Source organism: Hippopotamus amphibius, chromosome 3 (assembly GCF_030028045.1).
Source record: "Hippopotamus amphibius kiboko isolate mHipAmp2 chromosome 3, mHipAmp2.hap2, whole genome shotgun sequence".
Taxonomy (NCBI): domain Eukaryota; kingdom Metazoa; phylum Chordata; class Mammalia; order Artiodactyla; family Hippopotamidae; genus Hippopotamus; species Hippopotamus amphibius.
Window position 1 is genome coordinate 123,056,748 of NC_080188.1, and position 21,567 is coordinate 123,078,314.

Sequence of the window (21,567 nt, forward strand, 5' to 3'; positions counted from 1 at the left end):
AGCAGACAACCCAAATACCTGAACAGACTCTGGTCCTGTGGATGCTACCCTATTTTATGGATGAGGAAACTCTTGCCCAATTGACAAAAGCAGCTTTTAAAAAGCCATGGGGGCAGGGGAGGGATAGGTTAGGAGTTTGGGATTAACAAATACACACTACTATATATAAAATAGATAACGAAGAAGGATCTACTGTATAGCACAGGGATCTATACTCAATATTTTATAATAACCTATACAGGAAAAGAATCTGGAAAAGTATATATATATTTATAAGTGAATCCATTTGCTGTACTCCTGAAGCTAACACAACATTACAAGTCAACTATACACCAATAAGAAAATAAAACTTAAAAAAAATTTTTAAAGCCACAGGGGATCAAGCACCTCCCTTGTTACCTATCTCTTTCCAAAAAAAAGAGCCATTCTTGAGCTCCAAAACCCCCCAGGGACACAGGCTCTGCTGGCTGAGGTGGGACCAGATGAACCTGGCAAAGGCCCATCTGAAATCCAAGCAAGGGCAGGTGGAGTTCATGCCAGGCAGGAGATCTCACTGCTCTGTGCAGAGACCCGCAGACAAGCTGGCTCTGGAGAGGGTGGGAGTGGGTGGGAGCTGGTATCCCCACTCCGGGGGTGATGGGAGAGGTACAGAGCTGCCTCCCCTGGCAGAAAGCCAGCAGCTCTGGGGAATGGCAAGGGGGTTGAGCTTGGGTCAATTATTTTGGTCTAAGAAGGCACTGCCCTCTGCCCACCAATGACCAACATCAGGAGCCAAATTCTAGAAGCCTCCCCCATTGTATATTGTCTACAGAGCTGGAAATCAAAAGGGGACTTTTGGACTTCCCTGGCAGTCCAGTGATTAAGACTTCGTGCTCCCAATGCAGGGGGCGTGGGTTCGAACCCTGGTTGGGGAACCATCCGGCATGCCGCATGGGGCATCCAAAAAAAAAAGCGGGGACTTTTGTCCGAAGAGATTTTTCATAAAGTTTAGCTCTCACACGGACTAGAAGGAAATATAAAAACATGTGATACGAGATCAGCACCCTCATTTCAAAGAAGTGGAAACTGAGGCCCAGAAGGGCAGGTTATGAGGTCAGTCAGCAAACCTACAGCCAAGTCAGGAATAGCTGACAGGCCTGTGTGACCCACGGCCAGATCCCTTTCTGCCACTCCAACAGGCCTTTCTTTCCATTCATGTCCCAGCCGTTACTGAATCATGTATTCCTATCTGAGGATGCCAAATTGGTGGGCGGGTCCTGGGGCTTGGGCTGCCAGCGTGTCCAGCCTCTCTTGGTTTCTCAGCAATGGTGCAACCAGCCTCACCGTAAGAATCAAGAAGCAAAGAATTCCTCCCATCACCCACTAATGCAACCAGCGATGCCACTGAGTGGACCCAGTCTGACCTGTCAGGGCTGGGTGTGCAGCCTCCCCAGGCCTCATCCTCCCAACCCAGAATGCAAAGGCACAGGACAGGACATCCGGGTTAATAAACAGCTTTATTTGCCCTTGACAGCATCAATTTTCTTACATTCTCAATTAATTTGCCATTAAAGTGCTGGAAATTTTCTTAATCATGATAACGTTTGTTAAAAGAAATCAGAACTAATATCAGGAACGTGGCAATCACAAAGAAAACATTTCTCTTACAACACACAGAATGGAAGGCCCTCGTGTTGAGCTGGGGGGTTGGCTAATCTGCAAACAGATTCTAAATTCCCTCTCACTGTGAGCACCAAACAGGCTGGGACCGCCACCCCTGGGGGAAGAAAAGCAATGCTGAAAGGTTCTAGGAACACCCACACGCCCTGCCTGGTGGCTCCTCTCAGTCATCTTTGGGTGTTTGCTGTTTAAGTAGATCCAATTGTAGGAGAAATGAAGGTCTGGCCCCCCTCTACTGCCTTCTACCCCACCCCACCCTTACTAACAAAAGCCCCAAAAGTCATTACAATGAAAAAGTGGGTTTCCATGACCCCAACACTAACAATATTCAGTAAAAATGAAAATAATAAACACAAAAGCTTGCTTAGTAAACAGGAGCTCTCAGCGTTCAATGCAAAAAAGAAAACTGAAACCTTACGGTAAATACTGTTGATTTTGCACGTGGGCTGGATGAAGAACTTGGAACTCTTTACCTATCTGTAAAGCTCCAGGAGGAGCCTAAAGGCGGTTGGTTTTTCAGCGCTTGCCCCTGGCAAAGGCCAGATGTTTGCATTATTGCTGAGGCTGTCGGCGTGTTTCTCTTTGCAATTTATATACAAACACACCCAAGGCTGATGGATTTTTATACATATATGTACACACACACAGAGGCCTGCTACTCTTTCTTTGCGGAAACTGTCAGCTCCACCTCGGGAAGCTGGATGCCAACCTTAGTCCCACTGTCATTGCTAGAAGAAGATGACAGTCGGGACTTCTTAGAGGCCAAGGACACGCCACTCCCCTGTAACTTGCCTGCCTCGTCATCGCTCCCAGTCACCTCATAATGACCTTTGCTCTTTGACCCCAATCCACCAAAGGTACCAAATTTCAGCTTCCCATGTTTCCCTTTGACTTTCCCGCCTTCCAGCGACACTTCCCCACCTTCGAACTCCAAAGTTCCCGGCGGGGTGGAAGGTGCAGAGTGCTCCCTTTCATCACTGAAGGAATTTGAGCGGTGCTGTGGCTTCTTGCTTTTGAATAAGGAGAATTTGCCTTTGGGCGAAGAGGTTTCGACCTCTGCCTCTCCTTCCAGAGAGCCTAGGCTGGCCTTGGAGCTCTTCAGGTCACCTTTGGACCCCGAAATGGATGCTTCTGGTGAGCCAGTGACACCAGCTTTCCCTTTAGGTTTGGAAAAGTTGAACTTAGGCATTTTGATTTTGGACTTTTTAAGTTTTACATCGGACTCTTCCCACTCGCCCTCTCCGGCACCAGACTGGACACTGGCCTCTGCTGTAGGGAAGTTAATATCCACCCCCACTTCTCTGCCGACCAGCTCACGGCCAGAGAAGGTGAACTTGGGGATCTTCATCTTGGGGAATGTTACTTTTCCAGATCCGCTTTCCAAGTGACCTTGAGGCCCAGACACACTCAGCCCAGGACCCTGAAGTCCAATCTGGCCTCCTTTGACACCTCCTTCTACCTTTGGTCCTGAGAAATGAAGTCCTCCAGCAAACCTAGGTGCATCCAAGTTGAGAGCAGAGGAGACCTGGGGTCCCTTCCACTCCCCTCCGGAACCTTTGAGGCTCACATGCCCCTCACCCAGGCTGATATCTGGGGCACTGACACCCCCTGAAACGTCCACACCTCCTTTGATTTTCGGACCCTTCAAGCTGACACCAAAATCTGACTCAGGAGGTGCCACATTAAATGAAGGCCCTTTCACACCAATGTCAGGAGCAGCCCCGTGGAAACCTATTCCTGAACCTTTCAGATCACCTTTGATTTCAGGACCAGAAATCTGCCCGGTTGGGAGTTTCACATTCACACCTGGCAGCTCCACATCACATCCGGATGACTTAACTCCAGGTATTTGGAGGTTTCCTTCTAGGCCTTGGACACTGATGCCCGGAAGACTGCCTCCAACCGTGGGGCCTTTCATCTCACCACTGGCCCCGAGGCTGCCTTTTACTTTTGGTCCTTCCAAGTTCAAGTCCACGTCTGGTGCCGAGATTTGAGGACCAGAGATCTGGGGCCCTTTCAGGTTCAGGCCTCCAAGGTTCATGTCCATGCTGGGCCCCTTTAGTTCTCCAGAAACTTGTGGCCCCTTGACGTTGATGTCCAAGTCAGACCCTGGAGCTGAGATGCCAAACTGGGGCAGCTTCATCTTGGGAAGTTTAATACCACCTTCAGGTGCCTCCAAGCTTAGATCAGGAGCACCTACTGATACTTTAGGACACTTGATGTCACCAGAGACGGCCAGGTCTCCCTGCAGGCTTGGTCCCTTCAGGGTCACATCTGGTGCACCGACATCAAGCTTTGCTGTGGCATCAATTCCAGGCACTTTCACACCATCACCTTCTACCTTCACCTTTCCACCGACACCTCTGAGGTCAAGCCCAGGAGCATGCACCTTCATGCTGGGAACAGATACATCCAGGTCTCCCTTCAAACTTGGTCCTTTCAAGTTCAGGTCAAGGTCAGGTCCAGAGACTTTTGGCGCAGAGAGGTTCACTGAAGGCAAGTCTACTTTTGGCCCCTTCAGAGACACATCGGGCCCTTCAAGTTTAACATCTGGTGCGCTCAAGCCTCCTTCAAGAGAGGGCAGCTGAACCTCAGCTCCCCCACTCTCCATTTTTACACCAGGGATGCCGATCTTGGGCATCGAAAACTTGGGGAACTTAATTTTCGATTCTGGACCTTGCAGATCTACGTCTGGTCCTTCCAGTCCCACACTGGGGACATCATCCTTTATCTTTGGTCCCTTCAAGCTAAAATTCACATCAGGGATGGAGACTTGAGGGGCAGATATGCCAAATGATGGTGCTTTGACTTTAGCATCTGTGCCTTCAATGTTGATGTCAGGTGCATCCAGGTTTGCCTGCACCCTAGGGCCTTTCAAGTTGCCTTCTATTTTTGGCCCTGAGACATCCACACCTGGCACCTTGACCTTGGGAGCCTTCAGCTTGATGTCAGGACCTTCCACATTAATCCCTGGTGAAGAAACATCCAGATCAGGTGCCTGGATTTCACCTCCCATTTTGGGGCTAGGGAGGGAAGCCTCAGCTTTAAATTTAGGTGATTTAATGTCAAATTCTACATCTGGGAAGTACATCTTTCCAAACATAGGTTTCTTGGTCTTCGGAGATTTCACGTCAACTTTGAGTGCAGCATCCGGCCCCCCAACACTGACATCTACATCAGGAGACTTGAGACTGGCATCAATTTCACCCCCAGGGGCATTCAAATCAAATCCTTGTTTTTTGCCCTTAATTTTAGGACCACTCATGTGAATTTTAGGCATTTTAAACTTACTTTTCTTGCCCTTGCCACCAACACTAATTTCAGGAGTCTCAACATTCATCTCTGCCTCAGGAACTGTCACATCAAGTGAAGGTGATTTGAAGTCAGCTTTGGGGCTTTTTGCCCCAAACCCAAACTTGGGCTTCTTAAATTTGGGAATTTTTACATCTGGCCCCTCAATGTTAATATCTGGGCTCTCCACTTGTACATCTAAGCTTGGAGCTTCTAAATCAACTTTGGGCCCCTTCAGGTCCAGCTCACCGCCTTCTAATTTGGGACCAGAAACTCCAATTTTGGGTGCCTTGAGATGCAGATCAATATCAGGAGCAGCTACTTTAGGGGCAGATATATCCAGTGATGGCATCTTCAAATGTGGGCCACCGAGTTTGGCGTCAGGGCCTTCAAAATCCAGACCTGGACCTTTAAGATCTACTTCTGGGCCTTTGAAAGTCCCTTCAATCTTAGGGACAGACACATCAAAATCTCCTTTGCCTGTGGATCCTTTCAAATCCAGGTCAACATCAGGCATGGAGATTTTGGGAGCTTTGATATTCAGCTCTGGCATCTTGAACTTGGGACCCTTCAGTTTTGCATCTGGACCTTCAATATTCACATCTGGAACATCAAGGTCCACCTTGGGTCCTGAGACGTCAATGTCAGCCTTGGGCAGGTTCACATCCACTTCTGGGCCTTCTCCTTTGAAGCCGGGCATACTGAACTTGGGCATTTTCACCTTGGGCATCTTCAGGTGCCAGTCTGGGCCATGCACATCCACATCTGGAACATCAATGTCCACTTTGGGGCCCTTGATGTCAACTTCCGGGCCCTCGAGGTCACCTTCCACCTTAGGCAGAGTAACATCCATATCTCCCTTTACTTTGGGTCCTTTCAGGTTTAAGTCAATGTCAGGCATGGAGATCTTAGGAGCTTTGATATTCAGCTCTGGCATCTTGAACTTGGGACCCTTCAGTTTTGCATCTGGACCTTCAATATTCACATCTGGAACATCAATGTCCACCTTGGGTCCTGAGACATCCATGTCAGCCTTGGGCAGGTTCACATCCACGTCAGGGCCCTCTCCTTTGAAGCCAGGCATGCTGAACTTGGGCATTTTCACCTTGGGCATCTTCAGGTGCCAGTCTGGGCCATGCACATCCACATCTGGGACATCAATGTCCACTCTGGGGCCTTTGATGTCAACTTCCGGGCCCTTGAGGTCACCTTCAACTTTGGGCAGAGAAACGTCCACATCACCCTTTACCTTGGGGCCCTTCAGATTCAGGTCAACCTCAGGCATGGAGATCTTGGGTGCCTTGAGGTGTAGGTCAGGCATTTTAAACTTGGGGCCCTTCAGTTTCCCTTCTGGACCATGAAGATCAATGTCAGGAGTGTCTATGTCCAGCTTAGGGCCTTTAACATCTACTTTCGGGCCTTTCAGTTCTCCTTCCACTTTAGGGATGGAAGTGTCCAAATCTCCTCTTATCTTAGGTCCTTTCAAGTTCAAATCAATGTCACTCATGGAGATTTGTGGAGTTTTGAAATGGACATCGGGCATCTTAAATTTGGGTCCTTTGAGTTTCCCTTCAGGACCTTCAATGTCTACCTCTGGCCCTCTCAGATTGCCTTCTACTTTAGGCAGTGAAAGGTCCACATCCCCCTTTACCTTCGGTCCTTTCAGATTTAAGTCAAAGTCAGGCATGGAGATCTTGGGGGCTTTAATGTTCATCTCTGGCATCTTAAATTTAGGCCCCTTCAGTTTTCCTTCTGGACCTTCAATATTGATATCAGGAGTGTCAATGTCCACTTTGGGACCCTTGATGTCCACCTCAGGAGTCTTGAGGTCACCTTCTACTTTTGGCAAAGACACATCCACATCACCCTTCAGTTTGGGCCCCTTCAGGTTAAAGTCAAGGTCAGGCATGGAGATTTTGGGAGCTTTTATGTTCATCTCTGGCATCTTGAATTTAGGGCCCTTCAGTTTTGCATCTGGACCTTCAATATCCACATCTGGAACATCAATGTCCACCTTGGGTCCTGAGACGTCAATGTCAGCCTTAGGCAGGTTTACATCCACTTCTGGACCCTCTCCTTTGAAGCCAGGCATGCTGAACTTGGGCATTTTCATCTTGGGCATCTTCAGGTGCCAGTCTGGGCCATGCATATTCACATCTGGGACATCGATGTCCACTTTGGGGCCTTTGATGTCAACCTCAGGGGCCTTTAGGTCACCTTCCACCTTAGGCAGAGTAACATCCATATCTCCCTTTACTTTGGGTCCTTTCAGGTTTAAGTCAGGCATGGAGATCTTAGGAGCTTTGATATTCAGCTCTGGCATCTTGAACTTGGGACCCTTCAGTTTTGCATCCGGACCTTCAATATTCACATCCGGAACATCAATGTCCACCTTGGGTCCTGAGACATCCATGTCAGCCTTGGGCAGGTTCACATCCACGTCAGGGCCCTCTCCTTTGAAGCCAGGCATGCTGAACTTGGGCATTTTCACCTTGGGCATCTTCAGGTGCCAGTCTGGGCCATGCACATCCACATCTGGGACATCAATGTCCACTCTGGGGCCTTTGATGTCAACTTCCGGGCCCTTGAGGTCACCTTCAACTTTGGGCAGAGAAACGTCCACATCACCCTTTACCTTGGGGCCCTTCAGATTCAGGTCAACCTCAGGCATGGAGATCTTGGGTGCCTTGAGGTGTAGGTCAGGCATTTTAAACTTGGGGCCCTTCAGTTTCCCTTCTGGACCATGAAGATCAATGTCAGGAGTGTCTATGTCCACGCTGGGTCCTGAGACATCAATGTCAGCCTTGGGCAGGTTCACATCCATGTCAGGGCCCTCTCCTTTGAAGCCAGGCATGCTGATCTTGGGCATTTTTATCTTGGGCATCTTCAGGTGCCAGTCGGGGCCTTGAACATCCACATCTGGAGCATCGATGTCCACTTTGGGTCCCTTGATGTCAACTTCAGGGGCCTTTAGGTCACCTTCCACCTTAGGCAGAGAAACATCCACATCTCCTTTCACCTTCGGACCTTTCAGGTGCAAATCAAAGTCAGGCATGGAGATCTTGGGGGCTTTGATGTTCATCTCTGGCATCTTGAACTTGGGACCCTTCAGTTTTGCATCTGGACCTTCAATATTCACATCTGGAACATCAATGTCCACCCTGGGTCCTGAGACATCAATGTCAGCCTTGGGCAGGTTCACATCTACCTCTGGTCCCTCTCCTTTGAAGCCGGGCATGCTGAACTTGGGCATTTTTATCTTGGGCATCTTCAGGTGCCAGTCGGGGCCATGCACGTCCACATCTGGGACATCGATATCCACTTTGGGGCCTTTGATGTCAACTTCAGGGGCCTTTAGGTCACCTTCCACCTTAGGCAGAGAAACATCCACATCTCCTTTCACCTTAGGACCTTTCAGGTGCAAATCAAAGTCAGGCATGGAGATCTTGGGGGCCTTGATGTTCATCTCTGGCATCTTGAACTTAGGACCTTTTAACTTTCCCTCAGGTCCTTCAATATTAACATCAGGGCCTTCAATGTCCACCTTGGGTCCTGACACATCAATGTCAGCCTTGGGCAGGTTCACATCTACTTCTGGGCCCTCTCCTTTGAAGCCGGGCATGTTGATCTTGGGCATTTTTATCTTGGGCATCTTCAGGTGCCAGTCTGGGCCTTGAACATCCACATCTGGTGCATCGATGTCCACTTTGGGACCTTTGAGGTCTATCTCAGGACCTTTCAGATCTCCTTCAGTCTTGGGAAGGGAAACATCTATATCACCCTTCACCTTGGGCCCCTTCAGGTTTAAATCAATGTCAGGCATGGAGATCTTGGGAGCCTTCAGGTGCATATCCGGCATCTTGAATTTGGGCCCCTTCAATTTCCCCTCTGGGCCTTCAATGTTAATATCAGGAGTTTCAATGTCCACTTTGGGGCCCTTGATGTCCACCTCAGGAGCCTTGAGGTCACCTTCTACTTTTGGCAAAGACACATCCACATCACCCTTCACTTTGGGGCCCTTCAGGTTAAAGTCAAGGTCAGGCATGGAGATTTTGGGAGCTTTGATATTCATCTCTGGCATCTTGAATTTGGGGCCCTTCAGTTTTGCATCTGGACCTTCAATATTCACATCCGGAACATCAATGTCCACCTTGGGTCCTGAGACGTCAATGTCAGCCTTGGGCAGGTTCACATCCACTTCTGGGCCTTCTCCTTTGAAGCCAGGCATGCTGAACTTGGGCATTTTCACCTTGGGCATCTTCAGGTGCCAGTCTGGGCCATGAACATCCACATCAGGGACATCAATGTCCACTTTGGGGCCTTTGATGTCAACCTCTGGTCCTTTCAGATCCCCTTCAACTTTGGGCAGAGAAACATCCACATCACCTTTCACCTTGGGGCCCTTCAGGTTTAAATCAATGTCAGGCATGGAGATCTTGGGAGCTTTGATATTCATGTCAGGCATCTTGAGTTTGGGACCTTTTAAGCCTCCCTCTAGACCTTCCACATTGACTTCTGGACCCTCAATGTCCATTCTGGGACCCTCTATGTTGATATCGCCTTTCGGCAAATCCACAGCCATGTCTGGCCCTTCTGCTTTTAAGCTGGGCACACTGAACTTGGGCATTTTCATCTTGGGCATTTTCAAATTCCAGTCTGGACCGTGAACATCCACATCAGGTGCATCAAGATGAACTTCTGGTGCCTGGATATCCACTTTGGGTCCTTTAAAATCACCTTCTAAATTAGGACCTGCAACATCTAAGTCTCCTTTGATTTTGGGACCTTTCAGATTTAGCTCCACATCAGGCATAGACACTTTAGGAGATGAAATACTCAGGAAAGGCATTTTGAACTTGGATCCTTTCGCTTTTCCTTGGACCTCAATATCTGGAGCATTAATGTCAACTTTTGGACCTGTTACATCAATATCTGGCTTTTTGACTTTGATATCTACCTCAGGCGTCTGGACTTTGGAGCCTGAAAAATTAAATTTAGGAAGCTTAAAACGAGATTTCTTTGATTTGCCTTCAATATTGAGCTTAGGACCAGAAATGTCCACTTCTGGGCCCTTTACTTCCAACTTGGGAGCTTTAACATCACCTTCCAATTTGGGTCCAGAAACATCAACATCTCCCTTAAGTTTTGGGCCTTTCAAATTCAGGTCAATTTCTGGCATGGAGATCTTGGGCACGTTTACATGCATATCAGGCATCTTCAGCTTTGAACCTTTTAATTTGCCTTCTGGGCCATGAATGTCAATATCCGGCACATCTACATCGACCTTCGGGCCTTTGATATCAACAGAAGGCCCTTTCAAATCACCTTCTACATTTGGAAGTGAAACATCCACTTCCCCTTTCATTTTAGCGCCTTTAAGATTAAGGTCCAAATCTGGCATTGATATCTTGGGAGCTTTGATATTCATCTCTGGCATCTTGAACTTGGGACCCTTCAGTTTTGCATCTGGGCCTTCAATATTCACATCTGGAACATCAATGTCCACCTTGGGTCCTGAGACGTCTATGTCAGCCTTGGGCAGGTTCACATCCACTTCTGGACCCTCTCCTTTGAAGCCGGGCATGCTGAACTTGGGCATTTTTATCTTGGGCATCTTCAGGTGCCAGTCTGGGCCTTGAACATCCACATCTGGGACATCAATGTCCACTCTGGGGCCTTTAATATCCACTTCAGGAACTTTAAGCTCACCTTCCACTTTTGGTAAAGACACATCCACATCACCCTTCACTTTGGGGCCCTTCAGATTAAGATCAATGTCAGGCATGGAGATCTTGGGGGCTTTGATGTTCATCTCTGGCATCTTGAACTTAGGACCCTTCAGTTTTGCATCTGGACCTTCAATATCCATATCGGGAACATCAATGTCCACCTTGGGTCCTGAGATATCAATGTCGGCTTTGGGCAGGTTCACATCCACGTCAGGGCCCTCTCCTTTGAAGCCAGGCATGCTGAACTTGGGCATTTTCATCTTGGGCATCTTCAGGTGCCAGTCTGGGCCTTGAACATCCACATCTGGAGCATCGATGTCCACTTTGGGTCCCTTGATGTCAACCTCAGGGGCCTTTAGGTCACCTTCCACCTTAGGCAGAGAAACATCCACATCTCCTTTCACCTTCGGACCTTTCAGGTGCAAATCAAAGTCAGGCATGGAGATCTTAGGGGCCTTGATGTTCATCTCCGGCATCTTGAACTTAGGACCTTTCAACTTTCCTTCTGGTCCTTCAATGTTAGCATCAGGGCCTTCAATATCCACCTTGGGTCCTAAGAAATCAATGTCAGCCTTAGGCAGGTTCACATCCACGTCAGGGCCCTCTCCTTTGAAGCTGGGCTTGCTAATCTTGGGCATTTTTATCTTGGGCATCTTCAGGTGCCAGTCGGGGCCTTGAACATCCACATCTGGGGCATCAATGTCCACTTTGGGGCCTTTGATGTCAACTGCAGGGGCCTTTAGGTCACCTTCCACCTTAGGCAGAGAAACATCCGCATCTCCTTTCACCTTAGGACCTTTCAGGTGCAAATCAAAGTCAGGCATGGAGATCTTGGGGGCCTTGATGTTCATCTCCGGCATCTTGAACTTAGGTCCTTTCAACTTTCCCTCTGGGCCTTCAGTATTAACATCAGGGCCTTCAATGTCCACCTTGGGTCCTGAGATATCGATGTCGGCTTTGGGCAGGTTCACATCCACGTCAGGGCCCTCTCCTTTGAAGCCAGGCATGCTGAACTTGGGCATTTTCATCTTGGGCATCTTCAGGTGCCAGTCTGGACCTCGGACATCCACATCTGGGACATCAACATCCACTTTGGGGCCTTTGATGTCCACATCTGGCACTTTCATTTCACCTTCTATCTTGGGCACAGACACATCCACATCCCCTTTGACTTTGGGGCCTTTCAAGTTTAAGTCCACATCAGGCATGGAGATCTTGGGGGTCTTGAAGTGCATCTCAGGCATCTTAAACTTGGGGCCTCTCAGCTTTCCTTCTGGCCCCTCAAGGCTCACATCTGGGGCTTCAATGTCCACCTTGGGGCCAGAGACATCCACGTCAGCCTTGGGCAGGTTCACATCCACGTCAGGGCCCTCTCCTTTGAAGCCAGGCATGCTGAACTTAGGCATTTTCATCTTGGGCATCTTCAGGTGCCAGTCTGGGCCTCGGACATCCACATCTGGGACATCAACATCCACTTTGGGGCCTTTGATGTCCACATCTGGCACTTTCATTTCACCTTCTATCTTGGGCACAGACACATCCATATCCCCTTTGACTTTGGGGCCTTTCAAGTTTAAGTCCACATCAGGCATGGAGATCTTGGGGGCCTTGAAGTGCATCTCAGGCATCTTAAACTTGGGGCCTCTCAGCTTTCCTTCTGGCCCCTCAAGGCTCACATCTGGGGCTTCAATGTCCACCTTGGGGCCAGAGACATCCATGTCAGCCTTGGGCAGGTTCACATCCACGTCGGGGCCCTCTCCTTTGAAGCCAGGCATGCTGAACTTGGGCATTTTCATCTTGGGCATCTTCAGGTGCCAGTCTGGGCCTTGAACATCCACAGCAGGAGCATCGACGTCCACTTTGGGGCCTTTGATGTCCACATCTGGCACTTTCATTTCACCTTCTATCTTGGGCACAGACACATCCACATCCCCTTTGACTTTGGGGCCTTTCAAGTTTAAGTCCACATCAGGCATGGAGATCTTGGGGGTCTTGAAGTGCATCTCAGGCATCTTAAACTTGGGGCCTCTCAGCTTTCCTTCTGGCCCCTCAAGGCTCACATCTGGGGCTTCAATGTCCACCTTGGGGCCAGAGACATCCATGTCAGCCTTGGGCAGGTTCACATCCACGTCAGGGCCCTCTCCTTTGAAGCCAGGCATGCTGAACTTAGGCATTTTCATCTTGGGCATCTTCAGGTGCCAGTCTGGACCTCGGACATCCACATCTGGGACAGCAACATCCACTTTGGGGCCTTTGATGTCCACATCTGGCACTTTCATTTCACCTTCTATCTTGGGCACAGACACATCCACATCCCCTTTGACTTTGGGGCCTTTCAAGTTTAAGTCCACATCAGGCATGGAGATCTTGGGGGCCTTGAAGTGCATCTCAGGCATCTTAAACTTGGGGCCTCTCAGCTTTCCTTCTGGCCCCTCAAGGCTCACATCTGGGGCTTCAATGTCCACCTTGGGGCCAGAGACATCCATGTCAGCCTTGGGCAGGTTCACATCCACGTCAGGGCCCTCTCCTTTGAAGCCAGGCATGCTGAACTTGGGCATTTTCATCTTGGGCATCTTCAGGTGCCAGTCTGGGCCTTGAACATCCACAGCAGGAGCATCGACATCCACTTTTGGGCCTTTGATGTCCACATCTGGCACTTTCATTTCACCTTCTATCTTGGGCACAGACACATTCACATCCCCTTTAACTTTGGGGCCTTTCAAGTTTAAGTCCACATCAGGCATGGAGATCTTGGGGGCCTTGAAATGCATCTCAGGCATCTTAAACTTGGATCCTTTCAACTTTGCATCAGGACATTCCAGATCAACATCAGGCACCTCCACATCGACACTGGGGCCTTTCAAATCTCCCTCCAATTTTTGCACAGACACATCCATATCCCCTTTGACTTTGGGGCCTTTCAAGTGCAAGTCCACATCTGGCATGGAGATCTTGGGGGTCTTGAAGTGCATCTCAGGCATCTTAAATTTAGGTCCTTTCAGCTTTGCATCAGGACATTCCAGATCAACATCAGGCACATCCACATCGACACTGGGACCTTTGATATCAACTTGCGGACCTCTGAGATCACCTTCTAGTTCTGGCACAGAAGCATCCATCTCTCCTTTCAGTTTGGGTCCCTTCAAATTCAAGTCCACATCAGGCATGGAGATCTTGGGAGCTTTGATATTCAACTTTGGCATCTTAAATTTAGAGCCTTTTAATTTTCCTTCTGGTCCCTCAATATCGAAATCAGGAGTGTCAATGTCCACTCTGGGGCCAGAAACATTAATGTCAGCCTTTGGTAGGTTCACATCCACGTCAGGGCCCTCTCCTTTGAAGCCAGGCATGCTGAACTTGGGCATTTTCATCTTGGGCATCTTCAGGTGCCAGTCTGGACCTCGGACATCCACATCTGGGACATCAACATCCACTTTGGGGCCTTTGATGTCCACATCTGGCACTTTCATTTCACCTTCTATCTTGGGCACAGACACATCCACATCCCCTTTGACTTTGGGGCCTTTCAAGTTTAAGTCCACATCAGGCATGGAGATCTTGGGGGTCTTGAAGTGCATCTCAGGCATCTTAAACTTGGGGCCTCTCAGCTTTCCTTCTGGCCCCTCAAGGCTCACATCTGGGGCTTCAATGTCCACCTTGGGGCCAGAGACATCCACGTCAGCCTTGGGCAGGTTCACATCCACGTCAGGGCCCTCTCCTTTGAAGCCAGGCATGCTGAACTTAGGCATTTTCATCTTGGGCATCTTCAGGTGCCAGTCTGGGCCTCGGACATCCACATCTGGGACATCAACATCCACTTTGGGGCCTTTGATGTCCACATCTGGCACTTTCATTTCACCTTCTATCTTGGGCACAGACACATCCATATCCCCTTTGACTTTGGGGCCTTTCAAGTTTAAGTCCACATCAGGCATGGAGATCTTGGGGGCCTTGAAGTGCATCTCAGGCATCTTAAACTTGGGGCCTCTCAGCTTTCCTTCTGGCCCCTCAAGGCTCACATCTGGGGCTTCAATGTCCACCTTGGGGCCAGAGACATCCATGTCAGCCTTGGGCAGGTTCACATCCACGTCGGGGCCCTCTCCTTTGAAGCCAGGCATGCTGAACTTGGGCATTTTCATCTTGGGCATCTTCAGGTGCCAGTCTGGGCCTTGAACATCCACAGCAGGAGCATCGACGTCCACTTTGGGGCCTTTGATGTCCACATCTGGCACTTTCATTTCACCTTCTATCTTGGGCACAGACACATCCACATCCCCTTTGACTTTGGGGCCTTTCAAGTTTAAGTCCACATCAGGCATGGAGATCTTGGGGGTCTTGAAGTGCATCTCAGGCATCTTAAATTTGGGACCCTTAAGTTTGCCTTCTGGACATTCAATATCTATGTCACCAACATCCACATCCACTTTAGGCACTTTTATGTCAATTCCAGGACCTTTCAAGTCTCCTTCCACTTTGGGAAGAGAAACATCGACATCAGTTTTCAGTTTAGGGGTTTTCAGATTAAGTCCAACATCAGGCATAGAGATTTTGTGTGTCTGTATATGCATGCTTGGCATCTTGAACTTGGGACTCTTTAGCTTCCCCTCTGGACCTTCAATATTCACATCTGGAACATCAATGTCCACCTTGGGTCCTGAGACATCTATGTCAGCCTTGGGCAGGTTCACATCCACTTCTGGACCCTCTCCTTTGAAGCCAGGCATGCTGAACTTGGGCATTTTCACTTTGGGCATCTTCAGGTGCCAGTCTGGACCATGAACTCCCACATCTGGTGCATTAATGTCCACTTTGGGACCTTCGATGTCAACATCAGGAGCTTTAATCTCTCCTTCTACTTTTGGAACTGTAACATCATAATCTCCTTTCATTTTAGGGCCTTTCAAATGCAAACTGACATCTGGCATGGATATCTTCTGAGGCTTTATATTCATTTCTGGCAACTTAAATTTAGGACCTTTTAGTTTTGCATCTGGACCTTCAATATTCACATCTGGAACATCAATGTCCACCTTGGGTCCTGAGACATCAATGTCAGCCTTAGGCAGGTTCACATCCACTTCTGGACCCTCTCCTTTGAAGCCAGGCATGCTGATCTTGGGCATTTTTATCTTGGGCATCTTCAGGTGCCAGTCGGGGCCATGAACATCCACATCAGGGACATCAATGTCCACTTTGGGGCCTTTGATGTCAACCTCTGGTCCTTTCAGATCCCCTTCAACTTTGGGCAGAGAAACATCCACATCACCTTTTGCCTTGGGGCCCTTCAGGTTTAAATCAATGTCAGGCATGGAGATCTTTGGAGTCCTGAAGTGCATCTCAGGCATCTTAAACTTAGGACCTTTGAGCTTCCCTTCTGGCCCCTCAAGGCTCACATCTGGGGCTTCAATGTCCACCTTGGGTCCTGAGATATCGATGTCGGCTTTGGGCAGGTTCACATCCACGTCAGGGCCCTCTCCTTTGAAGCCGGGCATGCTGAACTTGGGCATTTTCATCTTGGGCATCTTCAGGTGCCAGTCTGGGCCTTGAACATCCACATCTGGGACAGCAACATCCACTTTGGGGCCTTTGATGTCCACATCTGGCACTTTCATTTCACCTTCTATCTTGGGCACAGACACATCCACATCCCCTTTGACTTTGGGGCCTTTCAAGTTTAAGTCCACATCAGGCATGGAGATCTTGGGGGTCTTGAAGTGCATCTCAGGCATCTTAAACTTGGGGCCTCTCAGCTTTCCTTCTGGCCCCTCAAGGCTCACATCTGGGGCTTCAATGTCCACCTTGGGTCCTGAGACATCCATGTCAGCCTTAGGCAGGTTCACATCCACGTCAGGGCCCTCTCCTTTGAAGCCAGGCATGCTGAACTTGGGCATTTTCATCTTGGGCATCTTCAGGTGCCAGTCTGGGCCTTGAACATCCACATCTGGGACAGCAACATCCACTTTGGGGCCTTTGATGTCCACATCTGGCACTTTCATTTCACCTTCTATCTTGGGCACAGACACATCCATATCCCCTTTGACTTTGGGGCCTTTCAAGTTTAAGTCCACATCAGGCATGGAGATCTTGGGGGCCTTGAAGTGCATCTCAGGCATCTTAAACTTGGGGCCCCTCAGCTTTCCTTCTGGCCCCTCAAGGCTCACATCTGGGGCTTCAATGTCCACCTTGGGTCCTGAGACATCCATGTCAGCCTTAGGCAGGTTCACATCCACGTCAGGGCCCTCTCCTTTGAAGCCAGGCATGCTGAACTTGGGCATTTTCATCTTGGGCATCTTCAGGTGCCAGTCTGGGCCTTGAACATCCACAGCAGGAGCATCGACGTCCACTTTGGGGCCTTTGATGTCCACATCTGGCACTTTCATTTCACCTTCTATCTTGGGCACAGACACATCCACATCCCCTTTGACTTTGGGGCCTTTCAAGTTTAAGTCCACATCAGGCATGGAGATCTTGGGGGCCTTGAAGTGCATCTCAGGCATCTTAAACTTGGGGCCCCTCAGCTTTCCTTCTGGCCCCTCAAGGCTCACATCTGGGCCTTCAATGTCCACCTTGGGTCCTGAGACATCCATGTCAGCCTTGGGCAGGTTCACATCCACGTCAGGGCCCTCTCCTTTGAAGCCAGGCATGCTGAACTTGGGCATTTTCATCTTGGGCATCTTCAGACTCCAGTCTGCACCCTGAACTTCCACATCTGGTGCTTTAACGTCCACTTTGGGGCCTTTGATGTCCACATCTGGAGCCTTCATTGCCCCTTCTATTTTTGGTGCAGACACATCTAGATTCCCTTTCATTTTGGGTCCTTTAAGATCCATGTCAACATCTGGCAGGGTCATCTTAGGAGCTTTGAAGTGCATCTCAGGCATCTTAAACTTGGGGCCTTTCAACTTCCCTTCTGGTCCTTCGAGGCTCAGATCTGGAGCACTAATATCTACCTTGGGTATGGAAATGTCGACATCAGCCTTGGGCAGATTCACATCCAATTCTGGGCCCTCTCCTTTAAGGCTGGGCATGGTGAACTTGGGCATTTTCATCTTGGGCATCTTTAGGTTCCAATCAGGACCGTGAACTTCAACATCTGGGGCACTGATGTCAACTTTCGGCCCCTTCAGGTCCCCTTCCAGCTTTGGCACTGTAACATCATATTCTCCCTTTACCTTGGGACCTTTCATATGCAAATCTACATCAGGCATGGAGATCTTGGGGGCCTTGATATTCATCTCAGGCATCTTAAACTTGGGACCTTTCATTTTTCCTTCAGGCCCTTCAATATTCACATCTGGAACGTCAACATCCACCTTGGGTCCAGCGATGTCAATGTCAGTCTTGGGCAGGTTCACATCCACTTCTGGGCCCTCTGCTTTGAAGCCGGGCATGCTGAACTTGGGCATTTTCATCTTGGGCATCTTTAGGTTCCAATCAGGACCGTGAACTTCAACATCTGGGGCACTGATGTCAACTTTCGGCCCCTTCAGGTCCCCTTCCAGCTTTGGCACTGTAACATCATATTCTCCCTTTACCTTGGGACCTTTCATATGCAAATCTACATCAGGCATGGAGATCTTGGGGGCCTTGATATTCATCTCAGGCATCTTAAACTTGGGACCTTTCAGCTTTCCTTCAGGCCCTTCAATATTCACATCTGGAACGTCAACATCCACCTTGGGTCCAGCGATGTCAATGTCAGTCTTGGGCAGGTTCACATCCACTTCTGGGCCCTCTGCTTTGAAGCCGGGCATGCCGAACTTGGGCATTTTCACCTTGGGCATCTTTAGGTGCCAGTCTGGGCCGTGAATGTCCACATCTGTAGCATCAATGTCCACTTTGGCACTTTTAAGTTCAACATCAGGAACTTTAACCTCACCTTCAACCTTTGGCACTGTGACATCGTATTCTCCTCTTACACTAGGGCCTTTCAAATGTAAGTCCACATCTGGTATGGAGATCTTTGGGGCTTTGATATTCATCTCAGGCATCTTAAACTTGGTTCCTTTCAATTTCCCCTCTGGTCCCTCAATACTCATATCTGGAGCACTGACATCTACCTTGGGCCCAGAAATGTCCACATCAGGCTTAGGCAGGTTTACATTCACTTCAGGGCCCTCTGCTTTGAGCCCTGGCACAGTGAATTTGGGCATTTTCATCTTGGGCATCTTCAGGTGCCAGTTCGGGCCATGAACGTCCACATCAGGGGCGTCAATGTCCATTCTGGGGCCTTTCAGCTCTCCTTCAAGTTTTGGTGCTGTTACATCATACTCTCCTTTTACCTTTGGGCCTTTCACATGCAAATCCACATCAGGCATGGAGATCTTTGGTGTCTTGACACTCACTTCAGGCAGCTGAACATCGGGGCCTTTAAGGTTGCCCGCCAGGCCCCCTATGTTGACATTTGGAGCTTCCACATTGACCTTGGGCCCTGAAATACTGACGTCACCTTTGGGGAGATTCACGTCTACATCTGGCCCTTCTGCTTTGACTCCTGGGGTGCTGAACTTGGGCATTTTCACCTTGGGCATTTTCAGGGTCCAATCTGGACCATGAACGTCCACGTCGGGGGCACTGACACTCACCTTGGGGCCTTTGACATCAACTTCAGGGCCACTGACTTTCCCCTCTACTTTTGGAAGCATGACATCTGCACCCCCTTTCACTTTTGTTGCAGCCAGATTTAAGTCTACATCTGCCATAGAGATACTGCAGGTTCCTGCTTTCCCAGAAGGACCACTAAGCTTGGGACCAGTCATGGTCCCCTCTAGGCTGGGTGTCTCTATGTCCACTTTGGCGCCTTTAACTGCCACTTGAGGGCCTTTAACATCACCTTGAACTTCAGGAGCAGAAACCTTAATGTCTCCTTTCAGTTTAGGGGACCTGAGGCTCAGATCCACATCCTGCATGGAGATTTTAGGTTTCTGAACAATCATTTCAGGACTCTTGATTTTAGGACCCTTCATCTTCCCTTCCAGCCCTCCAGAAGCAACCTCAGGCAGGCCAACATCCCCAGAGACCCCAGGAAGAGTCACTTCACCTGTGGGCAGTGTCACATCAATGCCAGCTCCCTCTCCCTTAGAACCTGATACAGAGAATTTGGGGGCCTTCACCGTGGGCACATTCAGTTTGCCCCCCGGTCCATGAATACCGATGTCAGGGGCTTGAACTTCCACACTGGAGCCAGTGATGCCACCCTTGATTTTGGGCACAGAGATGTCCACCCCTAAATTCCCCTGTGGCTTGGCACCTTTCAGGCCTAGGTCACCCTCAAGGGATGGCCCAGTGATTTGAGGGCCCTTCAGCTTCCCCTCAAGCCCCTCAATATTGGCAGAGGGAGCATTGACTTCCAGCTGAGGGGTCTGTAACCTCCCACCAATGGTCAAGCCTGGCTTGCCACCCTTGTGCCCCACAGAGAATTCAGGGGCAGAAACACTCAACCCTGCCTCTGGGGCCTGGCACTCAGACCCTGCCGAGACACCAAATTTTGGCACCTTCATGGTGGGAAATGTAATTTTCCCATTATTGCCACTCTCAAGAGATGGGCCCTGCCCCTCTACTGCCCCACCCCCAAGAGAAGATGCAACGTCCACCCCTGGGACTTGGACTCCTCCTTTGCTACCCAAGTCCAAGCCCTTTGCACTGACACGGGCGCCCGGGCTTCCCACCTTTAGCCCAGGCACGGTGACCTGGACCTTCGAGTGGCCAGCACTTTGGAGCTCTGGTCCCGAAGCAGAAATGGACCCCGCTCGGATGTCCACAGTGGAGCCCGTGGTGGGGGACGCTGCCCCCGAGGGCAGTCTGATCACTGTCTTCCCAGGCTGGGTCTCCATATCCACAGCGGAAATTTCGGTCAGTTCATGCCGTGGGATCTTGATCTTGAACTCAGGGCTGCTGATGTCGATGTCCTTGGCTCCTTCGCGGCTCGTCACATCCACGGTGTAGGCCGTGACCCTCCTAGTCACCGTGATGGTGCGGCTCTGGGTCTCCCCAGGCTCCCCTTCCACTCCGTCCTCTGACTTCAGCCGAGGCTTGATCTTCGTGGTGTAGATGCGCTGGTACTCCTCGTCATCCCCGCTCTGCAGAAACACACGCCCCCCCCCCCCACAGGTTGCAGCAGAGTCTGCGTGGGTGACAGACGCCCGGCCGCAGCCCAGCCGACAACATGGTTGCCTGTTTCGCAAAGAAGCTGGGACCGTAAGGGAGGCCCACAGAGCCTCCTGGGACACAGCACAAGGGACTGAAGAGAGGCGCTGACAGCCACATCACAGGAGGAAAACAGAAATCATTTGGGGAACCTCTGGTAAGCAAAAGCCATGGGGAGTGGGGACAGTAGACTCCTGGACAGCAGGGTCTGGCAGAAGGATTTACAATCAATTTTAGATTTGAATCAGCCCATCAGGTTTCATGGATGCCTCCTGGTGAACAGCTCTGTGCTGACTTGACCTTCAGCTCTCAGCTCTCAGCTACCTGGCTTGTTTGTTTAATCTGGAGGGGAATCCTCCCAGGGACCCTTCGGAAAGCATCAGCAGAGCCTGGTTGTGCTGGGGTTAACCCCTCCACTTTGAGGACTCACTATTTGTTAAATAAACAAGCCGTCAGAAGGAGGAGAGAAACGTCCCCCCTCGGGCACTTTGCTGCCCAGCCTCTGACTCACAGATGAGTCCAGGCCTCTGGAAGTAGAAAAATGATGTCTGTGAGGCAGACACCTGGACACCGGTGAAATCATTTCAGAGATGCTTGCAAAGCAGCCGACTTCCTCCTGGCACCTAGGACCAGACAGATGAGTGGGTCCCCAGGCAGGGGCCCTCTGAAGAGACCAACGGGAGACTTTTAGCGACAGCATCAGCCACACATGAAAAGGAGAAACAGGCTGGCTCGACAGAGA

The 21,567-nt window shown here is 49.9% G+C and overlaps 1 protein-coding gene across 4 annotated transcripts in view; it reads right to left on the bottom strand.

Moving 5' to 3' along the window:
* The window catches only part of AHNAK (AHNAK nucleoprotein), an 88,408-nt gene that overhangs the window by 55,427 nt on the left and 11,414 nt on the right, over positions 1-21,567 (bottom strand). For 3 of the 4 annotated variants that reach the window (XM_057725832.1, XM_057725830.1, XM_057725831.1), the window contains one exon: positions 1,478-20,758. The exons of the other annotated variant lie outside the window; for it this stretch is intronic. In XM_057725832.1, coding sequence (XP_057581815.1) covers positions 2,315-20,758 — 18,444 coding nt within the window. In that variant the 3' untranslated portion in view covers positions 1,478-2,314. Of the gene's footprint in view, positions 1-1,477; positions 20,759-21,567 lie in introns of those variants that run through there. 4 annotated transcript variants of the gene reach the window in all.